The sequence below is a fragment of the Carettochelys insculpta genome, chromosome 4, assembly GCF_033958435.1.
Source record: "Carettochelys insculpta isolate YL-2023 chromosome 4, ASM3395843v1, whole genome shotgun sequence".
Lineage (NCBI taxonomy): Eukaryota > Metazoa > Chordata > Testudines > Carettochelyidae > Carettochelys > Carettochelys insculpta.
Genome location: NC_134140.1, coordinates 5,496,576 through 5,521,714, shown reverse-complemented (window position 1 = coordinate 5,521,714; position 25,139 = coordinate 5,496,576). Strand labels below are relative to the sequence as shown.

General features: G+C 50.6%; 1 protein-coding gene across 1 annotated transcript; it reads right to left on the bottom strand.

Moving 5' to 3' along the window:
- Nucleotides 1-21,400: 21,400 nt before the first annotated feature.
- LOC142011919 (homeobox protein notochord-like) lies at nucleotides 21,401-24,895 on the bottom strand. The gene is made up of 3 exons (XM_074991650.1): nucleotides 24,584-24,895; nucleotides 24,312-24,496; nucleotides 21,401-21,937 (listed from the first exon to the last, which is right to left on the bottom strand). The coding sequence occupies exons 1-3, from the start codon at nucleotides 24,873-24,875 to the stop codon at nucleotides 21,737-21,739; spliced, it is 678 nt and encodes a 225-aa protein (XP_074847751.1). The 5' UTR covers nucleotides 24,876-24,895; the 3' UTR covers nucleotides 21,401-21,736.
- Nucleotides 24,896-25,139: the final 244 nt, after the last annotated feature.

The window sequence follows — 25,139 nt, the reverse complement described above, 5'->3', positions numbered from 1 at the left end:
CGGTCTAAAAGTCCATTCAGACAATGTCTTGTTCCTTCTGCTTCCCATGCCTCACGCTAAGACATAAAGTACAATATTTCTATTCCAACTCATTTAACTGATAATAAGATGGTAGAAAGTCAGCAAGTTTTCAGTAGTTGTCTTCTGTGATATCTGTGCCTATTTTTGGAAGTCGTTTTGAAGTGAGGTGTAACCTGGCAGTATGTAAAACAAATCTCACTCCTGCAAAGGGTACCGGAACCTGGCAAGGTTGAATGGCACTGGTTTCAAAACCTCAGATTACCTTAAGCCCATGTTTTTCAACCAGTGGTAAGTGTACCCTTAGGGGTACACAAGAGCATCCTGGCGGGACTTACAATTTTTTTTAAAAGGGGTACTTTGTAAAAAAAAAAGGTTGAGAAACACTGGCCTGGATAGCAGGGGCGCTGCATGGCTTTGCTGGGTGTTCATTCTCATTTCGCAGGTTGATCATTTCAGCATCACCAACCTCACAAACAACGAGAAGTCCTGTGGCACCTTATAGACTAACAGAGACTTTGGAGCATAAGCTTTCGTGGGCAAAGACCCGCATGCTCCAAAATCTCCGTTAGTCTATAACGTGCCGCAGGACTTGTTGTTTTTGAAGAAACCAACTAACACGTCTACTTCTCTGAGACTTGTGTAGTACCCAGAGGCACTCAGACCTCATCTGGAGTGAGTGAAGCCTCTGCTCTACAGCCTCAGCTGAGAGCCAGCTGGCCTTTAACTCATGTGGTAGAGCACAGGGCTTTAGCCCTTCTGCTCACAGGTTCTAGCCCTGGTGCTGGCAACCTGGGTCTGTTATCTACCTCACAAGGCAGTCAGAGGGTGAGGAACATCCCAAGCATCCCTGAACATCTTGGAAGAGATGGTCCTCAGGTTGGTTGTACACAGTGTGTAGAAACACTTCCTCTGCTTTGTATTCAACTTGCTGCCTCTTAAATTCATCAGGGGGGATGCCTGGTTCTTGGAGTGTGTGAAATGGTAAAACTTTTCCATTCACTCCCTCCATGCCAGCCATGATATCATCAGCTGTCTCTGTTCTAAGCTGAGCAGCCCTAACCATTTTAGTCTGTCCTCAAGGAAGCTGTTCTGTGCCCTCCATCATCTTTGCTGCCATGCCCTGAACCCTTTCTGAAACAACTTAAGGCACATAATAACAGATACAGAGGCCAACCAGGGAGTTCAAAGGAAACAATGAGTTGACAAAAACGCAGTCGTGTAGGGCTTCAAAGACTTAACAAGACAATTTATTAGGTGATGAGCTTTCATGGGACAGACCCACTTCTTCAGTGAGACAACGTGAGTCAGTGTGACAGGCTGGGGTCTCACACAACCCAGCAAAAGTGTAGGCAAGGTCAACCAAGGCCAGAGATATGGTATCGTATTGTTCATCATCTTTATTAATGGCCTGGATGAGAGACTGGAGCGCACCCTCAGCAAGTTCGCGGATGACACCTCGCTAGGTGGAGAGGTAGATACTTTGGAGGGGAGAGATAGGATCCAGAGTGACCTGGATAAATTGGAGGACTGGGCCAAAAGAAACGCAATACAGTTCAACAAGGAGAAGTGTAGAGTCCTGCATCTGGGACGGAAGAATCCCAAGCATTGTTACAGGCTGGGGACCGACTGGCTAAGCAGCAGTACAGCGGAAAAGGACCTAGGGGTTATATTGGATGAAAGGCTGGATATGAGTAAACAGTGTGCCCTTGTAGACAAGAAGGCCAATGGTATATTGGGGTACATTAGGAGGAGCATTTTGAGCAGATCTAAGCCATGTCTACACGTGCACGCTACTTCGAAGTAGCAGCACTAACTTCGAAATAGTGCCCGTCACGGCTACACGCGCCGGGCGCTATTTCGATGTTAACATTGACGTTAAGCGGAGAGACGTCAAAGCCGCTAACCCCACGAGGGGATGGGAATAGCGCCCTACTTCGACGTTCAACGTCGAAGTAGGGACCATGTAGTCGTTGCGCGTCCCGCAACATCGAAATTGCTGGGTCCGCCATGGCGGCCATCAGCTGAGTGGTTGAGAGACGCTCTCTCTCCAGCCCCTGCGGGGCTCTATGGTCACCGTGTGCAGCAGCCCTTAGCCCAGGGCTTCTGGCTGCTGCTGCTGCAGCTGGGGATCCATGCTGCATGCACAGGGTCTGCAACCAGTTGTTGGCTCTGTGGATCTTGTGTTGTTTAGTGCAACGGTCTCTGGGAGGGGCCCTTTAAGGGAGCGGCTTGCTGTTGAGTCCGCCCTGTGACCCTGTCTGCAGCTGTGCCCGGCACCCTTATTTCGATGTGTGCTACTGTGGCGTGTAGACGTTCCCTCGCAGCGCCTATTTCGATGTGGTGCTGCGCAACGTCGATGTTGAACGTCGACGTTGCCAGCCCTGGAGGACGTGTAGACGTTATTCATCGAAATAGCGTATTTCGATGTAGCGTTCACGTGTAGACGTAGCCCTAGAGAGGTTGTTGTTCTCCTCTATTCAGCACTGGTGAGGCCACATCTGGAGTATTGTGTCCAGCTTTTGGCCCCCCGCCCATGTAGCAAAAATGTGGATGTGCTGGAGCAGGTTCAGCAGAGGGCTACAAAACTTATTATGGGGCTGGAGCACGTGACCTATGAGGAGAAGCTGAGAGATTTGGGCTTGTTTAGTTTGCAGAAGAGAAGACTGAGGGGTGATTTAATAGCAGCCTTCAACTTCCTGAAGGGGAGCTCTAAAAGGGATGGAGAGAAACAGTTCTCAGTGGTGACAGATGGCAGGACAAGGGGTAATGGTCTGAAGTTACAGAGGGAGAGGTGTAGGTTGAGTATTCAGAAAAACTGTTTCACCAGGAGGGTGGTGAAGCACTGGAATGTGTTGCCTAGAAAGGTGGTGGAATCTTCATCTCTAGAGGTTTTTAGGCCCCGGGTTGACATAATCATGGCAGGGACGATTTAGTTGGGGGTGGCTCCTGCTTGATGAAGGGGGTTCAACTCGATGACCTCTTGAGGTCCCTTCCAGCCCTCGGATTCGATCTGAAATAACTTTGCTGTGCAGACACACCCTTTATGTGCCAGGGGCTGAGGTGCAGGTGATGTGGGAAGTGTCATGCCTCCAATGCACTGGGCACTGAGCCCCATACTTACCTTCCCTCCCAGCACCTTTGGAACGGTGAATCCCATGATTCACTCTCCATCTCTGCCCCTCCCCCTTCCTCCCAATGCTGGAATGCTGCGAACAGCTGATTCCGCAGGTTGCCCACCACTGCATGAAGTTGATATGCAGTGTGAGCCATTGCAGGATTGGGGCCCAGCTCCAGGAGAGATGCGTTTGCTGAGTACTTAGCTGTTTGGCAATGTCTCCCGGTGGAACTGAAGACAGAAATTGCCCGCTCCCTGCCTGATTCAGTTGCTGCTTTCACACTACCATTGAAGCATCTTGCCCTGGAGTCCCAGGGGCCCTCTGCAAGCGGGAGATATTCCTGACATCTGGATTGAATTCCATGGCAGCTGGCAGCCCATGGCTGCTACAGCTCCTGACCGCACTGAGGTTGGTGGGTCTGAATCCGTGTTAGCAAAGCTGGGCTTTTAATACACGTGCCCTTACTGCAGGCAGGGCCTGGGCATTAGGAGGGCTTAGCACCTACCTTGCAGGATTGACTTCATTATTCCTTGTGCATTAGGCTCCTTGGGAAGAAGTTGTACGTTGTCACCCTGACTCCAGACCCTCATAAGGATCCAATTGCAGTACTGGGCCTGGGGTGTGTGTGTGTGTTTTAAGCTCTTTGCTTCACAGGAGCTGAACAAAGACACATATGCAGGTGAAAGAAACAAGCAGCCTGGCTCCCCAAAGGCCCATTTATCTGCTCTTCCCTGCCTTCCAGGCCCAGACAGTGAATACACAAACTGGGCCAAGTTTCCGACACTCCCTCCTCAAGTCGCATTGTCAGGTTAATTTTCAGTAATGGCCCTGGAGAACACATGCAGTTCTCATTAGCACTTGATAATGTCAGGCATCCTGTAGAATTTCAGGTCCTCCCCAGCCCCAATTACCTGGGGCACGTACTCTCCACACCAAGCCAGAGCTTGGAAAATGGACTATTTGGTGACTCTAATGGAGAGGGTCATCTTTGCATAATCAGCTTGGCCTCCAGTGACTCCTTCCTCTCCCTTTTCCATGCCCCATTGTTATTCTGTTGCTACGTGTTCAGTCGCATGGCGAAGCTCCCTGTTTACAGTTGCCCAAGGCTGGATTTCCACCCTGTTCTCAGTTCACACTAGAAAAACTTGCGCTGGTACAGCTGTAGCAGCAAAGTCTGCTTAAGTTTATTCAAATTCCCCGTGTGACATAAACAATAGCAACAAAAATCAGAGGGGTCACCGTGTTAGTCTGTAGCTTTAAGTCTTGTGGAACCTTATAGACTAACAGATATTTTGCATCTGATGAAGCGGGTCTTTGCCCATGAAAGCTTATGCTCCAAAATATCTTGCATTTTGAATAATAACAGAGAGGGAGCCATGCTAGTCTATACACTATCAAAACAAAAAGCAGTCAAGTAGCACTTTAAAGACTAGCAAAGTAGTTTATTAGGTGAGCTTTCGTGGGACAGATCCACTTCTTCAGACCATAGCCAGATCAGAACAGAGTCTGTTCTGGTCTGGCTATGGTCTGAAGAAGTGGGTCTGTCCCACGAAAGCTCACCTAATAAACCATTTTGCTAGTCTTTAAAGTGCTACTTGACTGCTTTTTGTTCCAAAATATCTGTTAGTCTATAAGGTGCCACAGGACTTCTTGTTGTTCTCAATAGCAACAAAAAGCACTTTTCTGCCACTCCAGCTGCTTCTACACTAGGCATGTGGCTGGTGTAGAAATACACCGTTAGTTTAGTGCAGAACTAAGGCTACACTTTGATAAGAACCAAGGAGTTGTTCTACTTCTAAAACAACAAGAAGTCCTGTGGCAACTTATAGACTCATAGATATTTTGGAGCATCAGCTTTCGTGGGCAAAGACCTGTCAGACACATCTGACGCGGTGGGTCTTTGCTCACGAAAGCTCATCACTGAATAAATCATTTTGTTAGTCTTTAAAGTGCTACATTTCTTCTGTTTTGTTTTGTTGGAGTACAGACTAACTCGGCTACCTCTCTGTTACTATACAACATATCATATCATACAAAATATGTCTGGCTATGGTCTGAAGAAGTGGGTCTGTCCTACGAAATAAATAAATTATTTTGTTAAAGTGCTACTTTACTGCTTTTTTGTTACAAAATATCAGTTAGCTTATAAGGTACCACAGGACTTCTTGTTGTTTTTGAAGATACAGACTAATTTGGCTACCCCACAGCTCTACTTCTGTAACTAACTCCAAAATACCTGTCAGAGGAAGATGCTTTAGATTTACAGCAGTGGAATATCTACATTTAGAGTTGCATCGATTCTAACCTGTCCGGGACATTATATTGTTGCCGTCATCATCTCTGGTATCTGAGCACCCTCCATCAGTGCATGAACTGACACAGCTAACATCTGTCGTGCGTGGTTTGTTCTCTCTCCAGTTGTGCACACGGTGGAGTGTTTTGTTTTGGCACGGGGGCGGGCGGGAGGGTTGCTTTTGCTTTGAAATCTTCACACCTGTCTGTTTATGTTAAGACGGCGGGTCAGAAAAGCGTGCCTGGTGCTTGCAGTGCAAGCTGGTAAGGCCTGGAGTGGGTTAACTCAGGCTTTGCCTGCTTGAGAAAGCTTCACCAGTTTAACTTAAGGGTGTGATTTGACACCAACGTGGTTGCACAGGGAGAGAACACTGTGTGGGTGCTCTTATTTCTTATTACACCAGGGTCATTTGGGTTTGGGCTAAATTGATTGGGAATCGGTTTAAAATAACTCCCAACCAGCCAATATTAAACTGAAATAATAGTGCGCACACAGGGGTTTGCACTAGTTTAACAAAAGCTATTTAAAAACCAGTTTACATGAAACGCAGGCAGCTTTCTCATGCGGCCAGGGATTTCATTGTATGGGTGCGGCTTTTGTGTACGGGGAAGGCCTCATGCTCAATTAAAATCAGTTTAAATCGGGGAGACTCAGGCCATTGACTTTATTGCTAGCTCATGATTCTATCCCCAGTTGCTAAATATGGGTTTCCTTGAGGCCACAGTTCCCGGAGTCAGGTAGAGATGTGCTGATTTCCATCTTCCCTCTTAAAGAGAAACAAGAAGTCCTGTGGCACATTTGTGACTGACAGATATTTTGGAGTATAAGCTTTCATGGGCTAAGACCCGCTTTGCCCACAAAAGTGTATGCTCCAAAATATCTGTTTGTCTGAAAGGTGCCACAGGACTTCTTGTTGTTTTTGAAGATAGAGACTAACTCTGCTACCTCCCTGACACTTAAGGAGAAAGTAAGTTTCTAGCCCTGGTGGCTGTGCAGCATGCTTCCAAGTGGATCCCCACTGCACCCGAACGGCTCCAAAGGCAGCAGGTGAATCAAAAGGACTCGTGATTTTTAAAGCCAGTCTCCCGATTATTGAACTTTTGAGGCTGGCTAGACAGGATTAAGCAAACATGCCTGCATCAGCTTTCACCTGTCCAAAGTGTGCATTGCTCAGGCCTGCCCCAGGCCCATTCACCACTGAGCCGCTCCCAGCAAATCTCTGTCTCAGCCCAATTAGCCCATATGGGGTGGGGGTTCAACCTTGCCTCTCCACAGAAGCCACATGGTCCGATCTGGCCGAGTGTGCCTTGCTGCCAAAAGAAGTATCCACTGTTCCCAGCAGCACAGAACCAAGAACCCAGTTCATGTCATGGGTCAACATGACACTCACCCCATGCAGAGTGTTCCACAGTAAGGATGCAAGGCGGCCCTTTAATGGCCTCCCAGTGGCTCCTAATCACACGCAGCCCCTGAACAGAGGTGCACCGTACATGGACCTTTCAGCCGATTTTAACAGAGGCTATTAGAGCCAGGAGATAAAATTCTAAAACCTTAAATTTTAAATTAATTGGGAATTATAAACAAAATGACCTTTGATTTCGCCTGAACACGCCGTAATCCCAAGGCTGCCTTCAATTAGCTTTTGTTTCTGCATTGTTCTCCCCTAATTGGGATGCTAATGACCAAAGGATAGTTCCTAAGTGGTTCCCAGACTCTCCTTGCCTAGGGCAAACAACCGTCCACAATAGGATCACAAATTGTAGGGAGAAGCGCAGGCTGATCGCATCAGAAACGGTGCAAGGATTTATCTTTCTTCCCTAACAATAACAGTATGTTCTTAATCACCCCTCCAAAGGGAAGGCTAGCAGGGGATCTGTCAGGCCGCATCATTAAAAGCTGGCAGCCTCTTTGTTGGTGACTCTCCTTTGTTCATCTTTCATTATTTTAACACTCCCTGGCCTTCTGTGCCTTCCACCTTATTAAATCAATAGACACCGGTGGGGGAAGATTGGGGCATGGCCCCGATCCTGATGTAGCTTGCTCCCATGAGAGCTGCTATTGGAGGACGTTGGCCTGGGTTACGCTCTCTGCGCTGGTGTAAATGCACTGAGTTACTCCGGATTGGCACAGGTGAAAGTGAGATTAGAAGCCGGCCCGGCGGGTGTACTCAGGGAAGCCAGGGATGTAGGATTGGTGCCCCAATTTAAACAGAGATGCATGATGATTGAGAGGCAAGGCTGTTATCCAAAGCTGTGACAGGACCAATGTATAATGCTATGCGTCACGCCATGGACAGGCTAGGTAATATTTCTGGGCATCACAAGGCTTTGCTCTGTCTAGACCAGCTTCCTGGCAGATGCAAACTGGCGTAGATCCATCGACTTTAATGGAGCTATATAAAATTACACCAACTGGGATCTGGCCCGTTGATTCCAATAGCGTCCACAGTCCGACTTGTCACCCTTTTTGATGAGACCGATGACATTTTGGGTATTTGACAAACATTATTGCTTGCATGGCCTACGGGCCATACACAAGTTGTCCCTCTGGAGCAGAACTGTAGCAGTCGCTGGGCGTTAGTTCGGCCGGCAGCCTGATGGGTGAGTGGAACAGCAGGCAGCTTCTGAGCTTGGCTGTGAGCGCCCAGGGGGCATGCGCAGAATTGGCATTTGGCGTGAGGGACAGGGCTAAGAAAACCGAATAAATCGGGTCTTGAGTAAGTGGGACACAATTGCTACATGACATCCTGATATCATAGGAGGTGAGTTAGCTGATAAGATCTTTGGAGCCAGAGCCAGCTCTTTGTTCTGTGTTTGTACAGCTCCTAGCACAGTGGGCTTCTGTGGCTGGGATCTTTTGATGCTGTTGCCAGACAAAAGTAGTACAGCTAAGGGCTCCCCCAGCAGAGAAGGACAATTCGGGGGCTCTTTGCCAGTGTTCTCACTAGCTTTTTCCATCCATGGGCAGAATAAATTTTGTTATGTGCACCAAGGCCCATGCAAATGTGCACCGCCAATAGAAACACTGCAGCCAGCTGGGGGAGCTCTGCTAATCCACTAGGAGGCACCAGAATCTTCCCGGAGTGGTTGCTCAAGCGCTCAGCCTGCAGGGAATGCTGTTTTTTTGCCCAAAAGAGCTGCCTCTGTGCACGATTGCCGTGGTTAACCGGCCTTCGCTTGTGCCAGGGCAAAACCAAACAGGAGCAGGTTGTCACCAGTGCACCATGCCTTTGAGAGGAGATCTTGTTCAGGAGCAAGGCGGCCTTTTCCAGAGACACAGCTGCATACGGTGAGCCTTTTACATCCAGCAGCAGAAAATAAACTGGTATAGTTATACCAATGCATGTGTATGTGGCCCAAGAGAGACGCCCTGCCCCAAAGAGCTTACATATGACAGCGTGGTCCCAAGTGTGGCAGCCCTAGCTTGTTCTTTGGGAGCTCCTGGTTCTGTTCCTAGATCCACCACTTTGATTTTGGGGCGATTCCCCTCCCCCGTGCTTCAGTTTGCCCATCTGTGAAGGACGGGGGATGATCCTGACCTCCTCTGTAAGGCGCTTTGAAGATTATGAAAGAACCTGAGGTTCATGAATGAAAAGTGCTCCATGAAAGCACAGGGCCAGGTTTTTTAAAGGTCTTTAGGCCCCTAACTCCCACGGATTTCAGTGCAAGGTAGGCACAACAATACCTCTTAAGACTGTTCTTAGATGGTGCTATTATAAAAGACAACAGTGGGAAGAAGTAGGTGTTATCTCTTCATGAGACGGGGGGAAACTGAGGCAACAAGAAGTGATGCTCCCAATTCAGCAAAGCCCTTATGCAGTTTCTTAGAGGTAAGAATATGCTTAAGTCCCAGGAAGTCTCTGATCAGCTGCAGTGAGTTGCTCAGGTGCAAGTTTTCCTTGTGCAGGCCGTCCTATGCTACTTCCTTGCAGAGCCTCAGTGGGAGGTTGCACAGTATTGGATCGCAGTTTGTTCGTGACTACATAGCGAGTTGGAGCTGTGGTTCAGGCTGTGTGGCACAGGCAGATTTTATACCATTAACAATTCGTTTGGTCAGTGGTGTGATTGTTAACTGCCCCAACTCCCTTCCTGTACGGGAGTAAGCTACAGAGCAGAGTCGGGAGGTGTGAAATGTCATAAATGGGTGCAGCGCGATCAGCTGCTGGATCTCAAACTCATCCCTCTCGTTACAAATGTCGAAATATGTTCCTGTTTTTATGGACAGGTATTCACCTTTATAGAACAAATTACTAAAGTTTTTACCTTCTACAGACTTATTTTCTTACACATGCCAAAAGGGTCTTTTTTCTCGTATGAACATAACCAAAATTGTCCTTGGTTTTGATTACATTAGACAGGCTGGGGTGGGGTGGCAGCTAACTGCTGGGACGAAAAGGGGAGCCTGACCTCAAAAGTTTGCTCACCGCTGCTCTAGGGCTACATCTACACTAGAAGCATTGGGCCATAGATGTTACTGTTGGAAGAGAGGTTCCGATAAAACTGTTGACAGATCGCATCTACCCAGAAAAGGGGATCGACCTCTTGATCCTCTCTGTCGACAAAAGGCCCCCCCCCCCACTCGGAGTGTCTACAAAACGCATTTTGTGTGTAGATGCTCTGCGGTTTTTGTCGACAAAACCCCAGTTTTGTCAACAAAACTCTCGAGTGTAGACATAGCCTAATAACACAAGCTCTTTGGCCTCCATGGAGGTTGTCTCACTTGTGTTGCATCTGTATCATCAAAGTGAGCGAAGGTTTGTGTGTAGACAAGACCTCCTACCCCGTAGCTGAAGGAAGATGTTTTCTTTGGGGCCCTGAAGTCATTGTTAAAACAACAGAGTTTTTGCTGGGTAAGAGGATCCATTAAGCAATTTTAACATGACCTGAGCTGTTGTTTTTCTTTTTAAAAAAAAGTAAAAAGTGAATAATAAAATTAAAATCAATATCACGTAAAAGCTGGCTCCCAGCCTGGCTTCATTCTTACTCCAGTGGGTGCTATGGGAAATGAGAGACTACAGATGTGGAATGCTGCAGCCCCATTATTGCCCCACAAACCACGGGGCCATGGTGAGGTTACAGGGGATTTTTTCCCCATGTAGGACTGCAGTGATCTGAGCCTGGCCTGTTTTGTAATGGCTGAGGAACGAACTGCCACTGTTGTCAGATCCTATCTTCCTTTTCTGCTCAAGCCTGTCGGTTGGCGCTGTCCAGATGTCCCATAGCTGCTTTATTTGATGTTCCAATCAGGTATTAAGGAAAAGAGCTTCCTAACTGTTTAACAAGATTACATGACAAGACAGAGACTGGAAACAAGGATGGCTGACCCTTTAACCTCAGATCCAGGGATCAAGACAGGTCTTTTTCCTCGAACCCTGCTTCTGCTCTCAGTAGTCTGTAACCACACTGAGCTGAATTCATGGGCCAATGGAAGGAAGGAATAATCCCATTTAGAAAACCCCACCAAAATAACTAATGAGACAGAGAAAAAGACAGCGAAATTAACAACCGAGCGAAAGAAAGCAGCTCAGGGCGACTGGGCTGAACAGAGATTAAGAAGCATTTAAAAAGCCACAAAGGGGTGCTGGAAATGTCTATTAGGAAAGGCAGGGAATAGAGAAATGAAGACATAAAGTTCACAGAGCAGCTCAAATATGCTCATGGTAAAAGAGCCACCCATGTGCAATGGTACACACTCCTGTTGTGGAATTATTCCCATGCCTCCAGAATTCCTACTCGGAATAGGAGACACAATTCCTCTCCAGACAGAAGTCACTGGATTTCTTCCAGATATACCCTCCTGGGGTGGTCACTTCTATCAGAATCTGGCCCAACAACTGCCGGTGCAAGGGCAGAATTTGGCCCACTTGGGTCTGTAGAAAAAGGCTAGGTTTGTTTTGAAAGCCAGGGCCCAATCCCGGATGGGGCTGGGTGTCCTCAATTCCAATTTGCTTCTGGGGCAAAGCTTTGCTCTGGTTTAACCTACGGGGTGCAGGCCTGAGTTTGAGATACTCAGAACTTCGCAGAATTGGAGCCTAAAAGAGGCAGAAACATATGTCATTGGCTTAATCCTCCACCAGATATCTGTGGGGAGATGCTGTGGGAGCAGGATAGGGCCCTGGCTTTGCTTGTTGCCTCCTGCCATTTGCTTCAGCTTTTGTGGCCAGGAGTGAGCCGGATCCTCGGCTGAGGGGATTAGCAGAAAGGTCTGGGAATGCAAAGCCAGCGCCTCTCCGCCTTTCCCAGCCCCAAAACACAGCACATCCCCCCACTGCCCCTCCAGCGGATTAGGAAAGGATCAGAGACTCCAGTCTGCACAGGTTCAAGCACATTACAGAGGGTGGGGGGCAGCCCCCCAGCCTGCACTAAATGTCCCCCCTGGGCTGGAACAAGCAGCCACCGCACATAGCTCATACTCAGCAGCTTAGTCTAGCCAGGGGCCAAGGAAGCTCTTTCCTCTTGTCAACCAGCCGGGCCCAACCCGCAGCCCCCTTATAGACTCTACCTTCATGGGTACATCATCCGCCCTCCTGCACGGTGCCGGCTGCAGAGCCTCACCCTGCTGCTCCGGTAACAGAGCAGCTGGCCTACTGGTGGCCTGAAATCATGGCATAAAGATTGCAAGTTACAGAGACTCCCCCATGTACCCTGGTTTCAACCTGCGAGTGACTCAGTCCCCACGCTGCAGAGGAAGGGGAAACGCCCAGGGTCTCTGTCCGACTGGACAAGGAAAAAACTATTCCTGACCCTAAATATGGGGATCGGTTGGCTCCTGAGCATGTAGGAAAGACCCCCCAGCAGTCAGACCTGTCAATGGGGGTGGGGACAGAGGGGGCAGTTTCCCCAGAACCTGGTAATTCTGAAGGGGCCCATGGCTCCGCCACTTCGCACAGCTGGTGGGGAGAGGCAGCGCTGCAATCTGAGAGGCGCTAAGAGCTGACTGCCCTAGGCCCCACCCCTTCTGGCCTTGGCTCCGCCCCTTCAAGGGTCCTGGAGCTGGGTCTCTGACCCATCTTGCCCCAGGGGCCTTTGCGGCTATTGGTCCTGCTGCCCCCAGCAGAGACCCAGGAAACTCAGATCCCTCCCCATGTAGTGTCCTTTCACTTATGGCAACTGGACTAGATGGAATCCCTGGTGAAGTCTTCAAAGAAGGTGGGCCAGAGCTCCACAAACAACGTCACCTCCTGGTTCTCAAGATCTGGGATAGGGAGTAGATGCTGGGAGATTTCAGATACACACTGATGGTCAGTCTTTTCAAGAAAGGCAACGAGCTGGACTATGGAAACTATGGTGGCATTTCTCTCCTGGCAGTGGCAGGGAAAATCTTAGCTCAAATCCTTGCAAACCGACTCCTGCCACTCTCAGGAGAAATTCTCCCAGAATCCCAGTGTGGCTTCTGACCATTCCAAGGAACAGTGGACTTGATTTTCACCGCCTCACAGCCACAAGAAACTACAGCCTAGATCATGGAGCTCCAGTAAGCGGATGACCATATGGTTGTTGCTCCTTTTCCCACAGCCCTTCAGAACATCTTAAGTGCCTCTGCTGAAGCATACGCAAGTCTCAGCCTCACACTGAATGTCAAAAAAGACCAAGATGCTCCACCAACCTTCACCGATGGGACAATCTCATGCACCTTCAATTGAGGTCAATGGAGAACTGCTGGAAAATGTGGAGCACTTTCCATACCTTGGAAGTCATCTTTCTGCTAAAATTGATATTGACATGGAAATCCAGCATTGTCTGAGCCATGGAAGCTCTGCTTTCATCCACCTGAGACAAAGGGTCTTCAAGAACTGGGCCATTAATCCCATGGCAAAGCTCCTTGTATACCATGCAGTGGTTGTACCAATGCTACTGTCTGCATGGGAAACCCAGACAACATACAAGCATAATTTGAAGGCATTTAAACAATATCATCAATGCTGCCTCAGGAGAATCCTAAATCTCTCTTGGGAGGCTAGGCACATGAGCAGTAGCATCTTGGAAGAGTCAAATGTGACCAGCATTGGAGTCTTATCATTCACCAACAACTTGGTTGGACTGGTCACATGGTTTGGATGTCAGATCAGCACCTCCCAAAACAGAGTCTGTTTTCTGAGTTGGAGAAGGACGGAGGAGCACTGAGGGCCAGAGGAAGCGATGTCAGGACATGCTGAAGGCACACATGAAAAAGTGCAGCATCAGTGTTGACACTTGGGAGGACCTTGCCCTGGCCCGTTCCCAGTGGAGAGCTGTCATCTGTGAGACGGCAGTGCAATTTGAGAGGTCCTGCTTGCAGTGCGGATGGGTAGAGGTGGAGAAGAAAAGAGCATCAAAAACTGTCCTGCACCCCTCCAACAGCTACCAGCACCTGCCCATTCTGTGATGAGACCTACAGCTCCAGAATTGGGCTGATCAACCATTAACAGACTCCCAAATAAGAGGGTGATGAGAAGACGTCCTACTCGTTATTGAGTGGCTGCCAAGAAGACACAGAGGAGCAGCTTTCTGAGGCAGCTCCTCTCACCGATGTGGACAGGAGCTTGTGTCGTGTGACTGTTCTTGCAGCAAATTTGCCCATCTGGCCTTTAAGATCAGCGTGAGCTGTGGCACTCACTGCCCCGATGACACCCAGCTTGCATTGAAATGTGTCCGGTGAACCCACACAGGAAGCAGAGAAATCACAGGCTTCACCGGCATTCTTTGGCCACATGCTGTAAATAAACATGTCTCCCCTGTAGGACCTGACATGAAATCCAAAGACCCAGGCTGCCTTGTTGGTGCAGCGCGTAGCAGAATCGAGCACCATTGTTGGCTGGCCCGAGGACATGGCCATAATAAAGATGCTCATTGACTTTCTGGGATTTGGAGACTGCCCTTAAGTTTGGAGTCAAATAGTTTTTGTGTCGAAGCATGAAAACCTGCAAGCCTTTCCTCACCTGCCTCATAACTGCACATGAGAATCAGCTCATCGACTTTGACATTTGTGATAGGCCCAGTCACAGGAGTAAGTCTTTTTTTTTTTAATTTAAAATTTTATAATTTGGAGATACACATCTCATAGAACTGGAAGGGACCTCAGGGGGTTGTTGGGGCCAGTCCCCTGCTCTCTTCACAGGACCAAGCACCATGTCCCTAAATGGCCCCTCAAGGATTGAACTCCCTACCCTTAGTTTCACAGAACAATGCTCAAACCACTGGGCATCATCCAGCATTAATACTGCAACTTCTCTGATATGCTCCTCTCTATTTGCTTGCATTCATTGATCTATAGTTATCACAGCAGCTCAGTAGGTGCAGGTGGGGATGGATGGATGGATGGTTGTGGGTGAGGATCGAAAGGGGGTGCAGGTGGAACTGACAGAGGGCTGCAGGTGGGATAGAGGGGGGAGGTGATAGAGGGCTGTGGATGGCGATAACAGAAAGAGCGCAGTGGAGAAGGGCAGTGAGCTAGAATTCCTTCCATGGTTAAGGCTCTTTACGAACTGTGAGTGACTGACCCGAACTAAAGGATGTAATTAAAGTAGCCTGGCGCTGAAACCAAAAGCTGTTTTCAACTGTGCAGGTCTGTTTCCCCATCCCTGGTTATCCCTCTCCCCATGATCACAGCCGTGTACAGATGGAGAGGAGCCCATTCACCTGCCAGGCCTGAAAGCCAAGTTCTAACTGTTCTCTGAACCCTGTCCCCATGCAGCAAGATGACCCCGGCACGAGGTCCCTGGCCTCTAGCACGGCTCTGTAACGTGTGGCTGCCGGTTCCTGCCCTGGCCTGTTTCCATCAGTGGGGACAGACACCGCAACAGTTCACAGGCGGTTATAATTCACTTTCTTCAGTTTCATTCCCCTTGGGGTCCTGTGTGCAAAGAGGGGAAATCACTGGCTGTAAAAATACACGTGCAGATGCCTCAATTCCAGCACTTTTATAATATCCAAGGGGAATCTTAAAAGCTGTTCCCTGGGGCAGCAGGAAGTTCATTTTGTGGCAGTCACCAATAACTGTAACAAGCTACAGAAGGAGCATGAGCCCATATTGTATGGTGGGGGGTGGCTGAGGAGTGTGATAGATTATGAGTCAGATCCCTGGCTGGTGTGGCTGGGGGTATCTCCACTGAAGTCAATGGTTCAGATCTCTGGCTGGGGTGAATGGGGTAGCTCCATTGAAATCAATGGGTGAGATCCCTGGCTGGTGTGAATGGGGGTAGCTCCATGGAAGTCAATGGGTGAGATCCCTGGCTGGTGTGAATGGGAGTAGCTCCATGGACGTCAATGGGTGAGATCCCTGTCTGGAGTGAATGGGGATAGTTCCATTGAAGTCAATGGGTGAGATCCCTGTCTGGAGTGAATGGGGGTAGTTCCATGGAAGTCAATGGGTGAGATCACTGGCTGGTGTGAATGGTGGTAGCTCCATTGAAATCAATGGGTCAGATCCCGGCTGGTGTGAATCAGCCACACAGTAGCTCCATTACGTCAGGTCCCCAGCTGCAGATTAGCACAGCTTCATTTGAGTGAATGGGCTCAGTCCCCAGCTGGTGTAAATCAGTGTTGCTGCACGGGTGGCAACAACCCAATTCTGCATCTAGTTTACGCTGGCATGGCTCTGTTGGAGTTGATGGAGTGATGCCATTTTGCACCAACTAAGAAGCCGGCCCAACTCACCTCCCACGCCAGCCTCTGCACATCTTACTCCCATGACTTGCCGTGTTCCATGTAAGCTGAGCACTTGGGCAGCCACCCGGGAGAGACTGAGGTGCCACCTGATTCAGGTCCCGCCCACAGTGGCAGCTTGTGTTTCTACTTGTGGTGCACATCCATACATGTCTCGGTGCACATAAAATTTATTCTGCTCATGGATGGAAAGCATTACAGGGCACACTGCCCCCAAGTAATAGTGCGGGAGTCAATGGGCCTCCTCCTGTGAGTAAGGGTTTGTGGGGTCATGCCCCAGTCTATCAACTTCTCCTGCAGGACTGCAGACCTGCAGGTTTTATTCCTGTAGAACCTCCTCAGGGCCCACTAGGCCATTAACCTGAGTAAGGACAGAATTAAGGTGTGAGTTGCTTCTTATGCCCCAAAGGCCTCTGTGCTCAAGAGTTCTCCTTCCACTGCTGGCAGCCCACGGGCACCCGGGGTGTTTGTTAAGTGACAAGGTGCAGAGCATCGTCTTCTCCATTGACTCCGGCCCGCCGGCATGTCCAGGATCGGTCTGCAGTCACCCACCTGCTGTGGCAAGCCTCCATGGAGCTGGGATTCACTGGCAAGCCAGGTGCTCCCTGTGGGGAAGCTGTGTGATGTGACGTACCTCGTACAGAGCACATAAGCACCTTCCTGGGGGCGCCAAGGTTGGAGTGTGAGCCACCTGTGGGAAATGTGCCTGGGCAGACCTGGAGTGGAACCACTGAAGCTATTGTAGGGATGCTGAAATCTGCCCCACTAGCAACCCGTTTTGGGATCAGGCTGTTGTTTTTTGTTTCGTTGCATTGCTATTATTCTCTGCAGTACTATAGTGCAGTACGCTCCCTGAAGAGCGTACCGTCTAATCAGATAAAGTGCAGGAGGGGAAACTGAGGCATGGTAACTTTCCTAAGGTCACTCACAGAGCTGGGCACAGAATTCCTGTCTCCTGAATCCCAGTCCAGTGCCTCATCAATTAGCTCACAATGCTAAACCGGCACCAGCCTCCCCAACCACTCTGACACAGAGCAGAAACAATGCCAAACACTCTGATGCTTTCGGGCGGGATTTCTCTTAAAAATTGTCCATAGCAAACATGGGTCAATTAGAGAAACAGGTTCCCACTAGACGCCCCAGGCAAGCACTCTTGAGCAGCACTTCCCTGAAGGCAGGTCTGCAGGGCTGGGGAAGGCTGATGAAATGTTCTGGAGCCCCCTTTTCCATCCAACCTGTGGAGCATGCGAGACAGGGCAGGATCGGGCCCCTTGCAGCAGGCTGGTTGCATGGCAGTGCCCGAACGACGACGAAATTTTTGCATCCAAAAATGCAGAGCCCCTTGGGCTCCCCGGGGGCTGAGAACCTGGAGCTGCTCTGACACCGCCCCCCCCACTGTGTTCTATTTCAAGTGCTCCTCTTGTCTTTGGGCAGAGCCCAGTAAAATGAGTGGCATCTGAGAAGACAGAGTTCAAACCATCCAGGTCGCACCAGACAGCTAAAGACATTAGCACAGTTTGGGCTCTTTGAGACGCCAGCTAATCTCAGCTCTGAAAACAGCTGGAACAAAAGACAGTGTGAATCACATCATCCCCTTCTCCTTCCTTCCCTGCTGCTTTGTGTTTTGCCCATCGGAATACACTCCCTAATCTCCTGGGTTCCTCCTCTCCCGGCCCTGGGGCTGCAGATTACTGAGCCAGGGGAATCATTGCTGGGTGTGGGGAACAAACTCAGCAGCGGGGCAAAGGAGCAATCCTGCCAGTCCCAGTGGGTGTTAGATGGTGCCCAGCCCTGTGATACCATTGGCTGATGGGGTGTGGGAACCGGAGCCACTGAATTAGCTGTTCTGTGGAAAGGGGTATTTAATGGGGTGGGTTAGGGATGTGGATGGTGTTTATGACATGGGTCAATGGGAAGCTCTGATTGTGGCTGTCGTGTCAACATGGCCTAAGTAAGTGCGACAATTTGTCTGCATGGATCTGATTGCAGGATCGGGGCCTTCCATTGTGTTACGCATACAAGAGACCACTTGACTTCGGGCACGTCATAAATCATCTTCCTTATCCTAGGGACACATCCTGCCCCTGGTCCCAAGCAGAGACCCTCATGAATGGAAAGTTCTGAATAAAAGCCAGGACGTTCTCCTTCCCTCTCCTTGCCGGCCTTGCACACCTGATTAACGCCATGTCTGAGCAAGTAAATGTGTCCACACACAGAGTTAATCAGGGGCAACAACTGCACTTCCAATTCACTCACTCCCTGCATCAGAAAGCACTTCCAAGTGTGGACAACCTCTTCTATGGTTGAGTTTTCGTGGGGCAGACCGACTTTTTCAGATCAAAACCTGATGAAGTGGGTCTGTCCCACGAAAGCTCATCACCGAATAAATCATTTTGCTGAAGTGCTACATTTCTGCTGCTTTGTTTTGCTGGTGTACAGACTAGCATGGCGACCTCTCTGTTACTGCTATGTTTCTGAGACACTCTGGAGCCCTGGGATGCCCACTCCAACTCAGAGTATTGACATTAACCAAAAGAAAGTGATGGAGAAGGACAGAGAGCTAGAATCCTGGCCCTGCACTTTTACTGTGAGCTTCATTCTGCTGTCACCCGAGACAGTTTTAAATCCAGAGTGACTCGCTGGTGTGGGACCTCCTCTGCCTTTGTGACTGTCAGGAGCAAAACTTAGTACTCTGGGAGAAGATCAACCTCTTCTTCACATATCTTCTTGAATTACTGACATTTGAGTCTGAGCCTGCCCCTATTGAAGCCATAGTAACAGAGAGGGAGCTGTGCTAGTCTATATACTATCAAAACAAAAAGCAGTGAAGTAGCACTTTAAAGACTAGCAAAATAATTTATTAGGTGAGCTTTCGTGGGACATACTTGGCTTAATCTAATTCTTGACCTTCCCCCCCAACCCCTCCACTCTGATTTGCTCACCTTGATCATTTTTTTTTCTGATTTGTCCTCCTTGATTACTGTTTTTGGTTCTCTGTGCCTTAAATATTGAGTCTGTTCTGCTTGATGTAGCCTCAGGATTGTAATTTGTTAACCACCTAAACTATTCACCTTGTCCCATCCCTCCCAGTACCACAGTAGCAAATCTCCCCCTTTTAATCTATTTGTCCCCAGGAGTACTATCACCCCAACTGGGAAACTGAGTCGGGGGCCTAACGTGCCCAAGTGACTGGCGACTTCGAGAGTCCAATCTGAAACGTCTTGAAGGGGATTGATTTTCAGAGGGCAGGTGTTTGATGCTTACTGCAAAGCAAGGCATGTAAAGGCAGTAGAATCAAGCCCATATATTTTAGTCAAGCATTTTTCACTACATGCCACTAAATAAAAATAGCTGTTAAATGTAATACGAACCTCCCCAGCTCTTCCAGTGGAGGGCATTCGCCTCTCTTGTGACCATGTGTCCTGGTTTCTGCCCTGTGCTTACAACCACCCACAAGGCACCTGGAAGCGTGCACTCCTCTAAGTTGTGCATAGAAACGCAGACCCCGAGCCTGCAGCCCTTGCTACTGTTTTAAAGGGCAATACACATTTCCCATCCAGTGTGAGAAAGACAGTACTACCTTGGCTCTTTCAGAATTAACAAAAAATGCTCGTGGGCTACAGAATACAGACATAGCAGCACCCTTTGCTTTCCCTTAGTGTGCTGAAGTGAAAGTCTAGATGCCTGGGTTCAAACCCCAGCCATTGTCATGTATGACCTTGGTCAACTCTCTTTGCCTTGGCTATTGTTACCTCTTATGGTGCTGGGATTGGCTCTTCCTGTATTTGTCCCGAGTACAAGGGGGTCCTGATCTCGCTGGCCCAACTTCTGCCCATGAGACATCACCCCCCCAGCATCACACACATCTTGTCGTGCTAATACGCTGGGTCCAACAGGGCTACAACCCTGGAAACAAACTGAGGGAAGCTCTACACTGGAGTATCACCCCGGTGCGAAAAACCCACACTTCTGCAAACTACCGACCTAACCCTGGGGTAGAGCATCTCCCATTGACACAGCTCCTGCCACTCGCAGGCAGAGCAGCTCTCCTGGTGGCTCAGTAGCATCTTCATTGAAGCGCAACAGTGGGGCAGCCTTGTAAGTGTCAGTGTCTGAGATCCACTGATTTTCATGCTCCTCTGATCTGGTGGGAGCGCTAAGAGAGAGCCCAACACGCTCGGATTCATCCCTAATCTTATTATTTTGCCTGCATGAGGCTGTTATTCCACCTACGTCCCTCTCATCAAGATTCCATTCTGTCTGGGGGCAGCAAGGGAGTCTCTTTATTTTATCTCTCCGCAGCACCAAAAAGTTTGGTGGTACAAGGAGCGGTGAGGCAAAGAGCTCTCACCCTGCTGAAGTAGGAAAAAAGACACGTAAGGGGGTTACCCTGCACAAAGAGGCAGGATTCCAGGCTAACTGAGGATATATTTTGACAGGGGTGGAGGAAGGGTTGTTAAATAATTAAGGGGGATGGAAAACATCTGGGGTGCATTTTAGCCTGACAAATTCAGAACAGCCCGTTGGGTGCTCCTCTTTTCCATCAGACCAGGGTTTCCCAACTGGCGTCCCGTGGAACCCATAGATATAAGTGGAGATACACATCTCCTAGAACTAGAAGGGACCTCAGGAAGTCATATAGTCCAGTCCCCTGCCCGCTTGGCAGGGCCAAGCACCATCCCTAACATCTATTTGCCCCAGTCCCTAAATGGTTAAACACCTAAACTATTCACCTTGGCCCATTCCTCCCAGTACCAGAGTAGCAAATCTCCCCCTTTTAATCTATTTATCTCCAGGAGTACTATCACCCCAACTGGGAAACTGAGTTGGGGGCCTAACATGCCCAAGTGAGGGGCGACTTTGGGAGTCCAATCTGAGACATCTTGAAGGGGCTTGATTTTCAGAGGGCAGGTGTCTGATGCTCTGCAAAATGAAAATAAGAGTTCTGGAAGAAAATTTCTCTGCAGCTCCCTGCCTGGCCACTGCTGAAACAGGGGAACTCAGCTGAATTGGGTTAGTGGCTGGCAGGGCGGCGGGAGGGATCCGGCCATTAAACCAACTGAATTTAGTTCCATTATTTCAGCTGCAGCAGGGGAGGGAGCCACAGAGAGCCCCCCATTCACCATTCTACCCAGCAGACACACCTCTCCCGTGAGCATGGCTCAGCTAACCCCCACGAGCGGAACACCTCCACGCCAGCTCTCTGTCCACTGGATGTACATGGCCACCCAGCATAGGCTCCCCAGCCAGCGCCACAGATGGGTTAGTCCCAAGGGCTGGTTTGGGGCTGAGGGGGGTTAAGCCTGGAGACGGGGGGGGGGGGCAGGTTTGGGTAGAGCCTGGGATTGGGGTGCTGCAAAATTCTTTCGAGTCTGAAAGGGTTCTGTGGCCAAGTAAAATGGGGAAACGCTGCCCGAGAGCCGAACACCAGAGCTCCTATGCAGGTGCCCAGAGAGCGGGTGCGAGAGCCGGAGCCGGCTAGAGTAACAGAACAATTGTTTTAGTTTTAAAACAACCGCATAAATTAATGTATTTTTGCACTGCAAAAAATAATCCCTAGACTGTATATATTATATATGCGCATTGCCAGCTATGGTACAGTATGTACAGGGGCAAGGACTGGAGTACGCCGCAGGGAAGAGTCCAGAGAGACGGGCAGCTGCTTACTCCAAGCGAGGGGAGGCCAAATGCTGCTCATCGGCAGATGAATCAGGAAAGTCTCCACCACCTTCCCCTCCCTGGTGGGTCTGCGGATCCCGTCTCTCTTGGGGAGCAGCCAGGCCCAACTTCACCAGTTTGGCTTGTTGCTGTTCCAGACTCTGCTTCCTCCACTTGATCCGCCTGTTCTGGAACCAGACTTTCACCTGGGGGAGAGAAGTTTGGCTTTTAAAACCCAGGCTCTGGTGTACCAGGACCCTTCAACCCAGCAGCTGAGTGACCCTGCCACATGGGCCCCAGGCAAAACCTGAGCTGGGTGGAGCTGCAAAAGTGATATGAGAGCCAACCCCGGCCCCTCCCCTCAGGGCTCCGTGTCTGATAGGCCCGTCCTGGAGGCCCTTCACTGTGCCCACTAACAGGCACAACTCATGGCTTTGGGTCTGAGGAGGATCAGTCAAAATATGACTTTGACTAGTCGCTGGAGAGTCAAAGGTTTCCACGAGCGTTAGGTGCTTAAGTGCCTGGAGCTGCTGGATCCCATCAGCGTGGCAAAAGCCAGGGATGCTGAAGAGGGAAAGGTCTAATGGTTAGCCTGGGGCAAATTGCCTGCTCTCCTGCAGGCCTGTCTGTTCCCCACCTGGAGCAGGGGGGCAGGCCTTGGCCTTGTCTATCTAGCTTGCAGGGTTTTGGGGGTTCTGACTGTAACACCTAACATAATGGGACCCCGTTCCTAAGTGATGCTATTGCCAGGATATAAGAAACAATACTGATCAGTACTTCATAATACAGGTCCCTGCTTTGGAGAGCTCAGGAGCTAGGAACTGTCCCACATCCAATGAAAAATGGGTTAAAATAATCCACCTTTAAGCAGGGTTCACTCTACTTTTTCCATTCACGGGAGGAATAAATTTTGTTACGTGCACCAAGGTGTGTGTGGATGTGCACTGCCAATAGAAACACACACTGCTGACTGTGGAGGCTCTGGGCCTCCTGCATCTCTCCAGGGCAGCTGTCCAAGTGTTCCGCTTACAGGGTACACTGCTTGTAAGAGTCTGTGGAGGTAGAGTCTGCTCCCTTTACTCCTAGTAGCACCTTAAGCCACAGAGCTACTCAGAGAGCACAATTCAAAGCCCCGGAGTCCCGAGACTTTCCATTGACCTCCAGAGGCTTTGGGTCAGGCCAAGAGGAAGGAGAGCAGAATCAAGCTCATAGAAATCAGGGTGCAAGAGAACCCCAGTCAGATCCTCAGTTTATATTCTGGATTCCTCGATCCATGGGGGAGGGAGAGTCAACACCCTTCATTTTATCTAGACAGGAGCTGCTGGAATTGTACCACAACAGTGGCCACACTGGGTCAGACCAAGGTCCATCCAGCCCAGTCTCCTGTCTTCTGACAACAAGAAGTCCTGTGGCACCTTATAATCAGATATTTTGGAGCATAAGCTTTCATGGGCAAAGACCCGGTTCGTCAGATGCATGATTCATGCATCTGACGAAGCAGGTCTTTGCCCACAAAAGCTCATGCTCCAAAATATGTTAGTCTATAAGGTGCCACAGGACTTCTTGTTGTTCGAGGATACAGACTAACACGGCTACCTCTCTGATACTTGTCTCCCAACAGTGGCCAATGCCAGGTGCCCCAGAGGGAATGAACAGAACTGGGAATCAAGGGTCACCAATTCCCAACTTCCCAGAGGCTAGGGACACACCCCAGTCCAGCCTGGCTAACAGCCAAGGAGGCACTGAACCTCCATGAATTATCTAGCTCTGGCCCCCTCTGTTCTCAGGGGCTCTGTCCCTTTTGACTTGATCTCCAGAAGGCTTCCACTCCCCTTTCCTATGGGAAACGCTAATGTCACTTGAATTTCCTGCTCCCCCCAAAACAGACAAGCTAGAGAAACCCCCTGGGCAGGTATCAGAGAGGTCTCCGTGTTAAGTCTGTAGCATGGAGAACAATAACAAGAAGTCCTGTGGCACCTTATAGACTAACAGATATTTTGGAGCATAAGCTTTCATGGGCAAAGACCTCTCCATCAGATGCATGGGGGGTTCGGAGAGGTATTTAAAGAGCGGGGTCCCAGAAAAAGGGAGGGCCAGAGCTGACAAGGTCTATTCAATCAAGGTGGAAATGGCCCATTATCAGCAGTATATATCAAGAGAGGAAACAACAAGTGCGATCAGACAGGGCAGGGCTCCCTCTCATTTTCCCCCCAGGGCAGAATAAATTTTGTTATGTGCGCTGAGGCACGGGCGGGTGTGAACCACCCGTACAAACCCACGCTGCCCACTACGGGCGCTCTGCTCATCAGCTGGGCACCTGACTCTCTCCTGCGCAGCTGCCCAGGCTCTCAGCTTCCAGGGAACACTACCCAGGGGAGGCCCTTGCACTGGGCTGAGTGCAGGGATTTGCCCGGGGACTGTGAGACCAGCTTCAGGCAGCCGCTTCCTCCAACTCTGCCCACCTCCCCCACCGCTGGGACCAGGGGCAGGAACGCTGCAGACCGTGCCAGGGGGGAAAGGTCCCCCGGCGCGGCCATCCCGCCCCCGGCCCAGGGCGCAGGAGAGGCCGCCCGGTCTTACCTGCTCCTCGGTGAGGTGCAGAGCCGCGGCCAGCAGACACCGCTCCGCGCCCACCATGTACTGCTGCCGGGCGAACTCCTTCTCCAGCCGGGCCAGCTGCTCGCTGGTGAAGATGGTCCTGACCCGCTTGGCTTTGCCCGCCTTGGCGCGGAGGCCGGGGAAGCAGCAGCTGGCGAGCAGGAAGCCTGTGCGTAAAGCGGAGAGCGCTCAGGGGCGGCCCCGGGGGGGCGCAGACGGGAGCGGGGTGGGGTGGGGGGGGCGCAGGCTCTTACCTGGGGCTCCCAGAGGGGCCCGCCAGGCCGCCGGGGCCGGGTAGCAGACAGGGTAGAGCGGCCGAGGCTGCAGGAGGCGACGCGCCGGGGCGCACCGCGGGGGCGCACAGCTCAGCCAGGGGCCGTCGGGCCAGCCGGGCTCCCAGCGCCCCGCGCCCGGCGGCGGCGGCTCTGGCCGGCCCAGGAGAGCGTCGATGGTGAAGGATTTCCCGGCCGGGGCCTTGGTGGGGCGGCCGGGCGGCGGCAGGACCGGGGCGCGCAGCCCGACGGGCAGCAGGGGGCAGGCCAGCATGGCTGTGCCGAGAGCGCGGAGCCCTGCGCCGGGAGCAGGCGGCGGGGCGGGGCGGGGCTGCTCCCTCCCTTATATCCGGAGCGGGAGCCGACCTGCGAGGCGCCCCGCGGCGCTTTTGTCCGGCCCTAAGGTGTCCGGGCGGCGAGGGACCAATGAACGGGGGGGGGCTTGTCAGGAGCGTCAGAAATCTCCCAAGATCCCGGGGGGCGGGTGGGACGAGGCATCCCTGGGTTCAACCCAACCCACCCGGCTCCGGAGTCACTT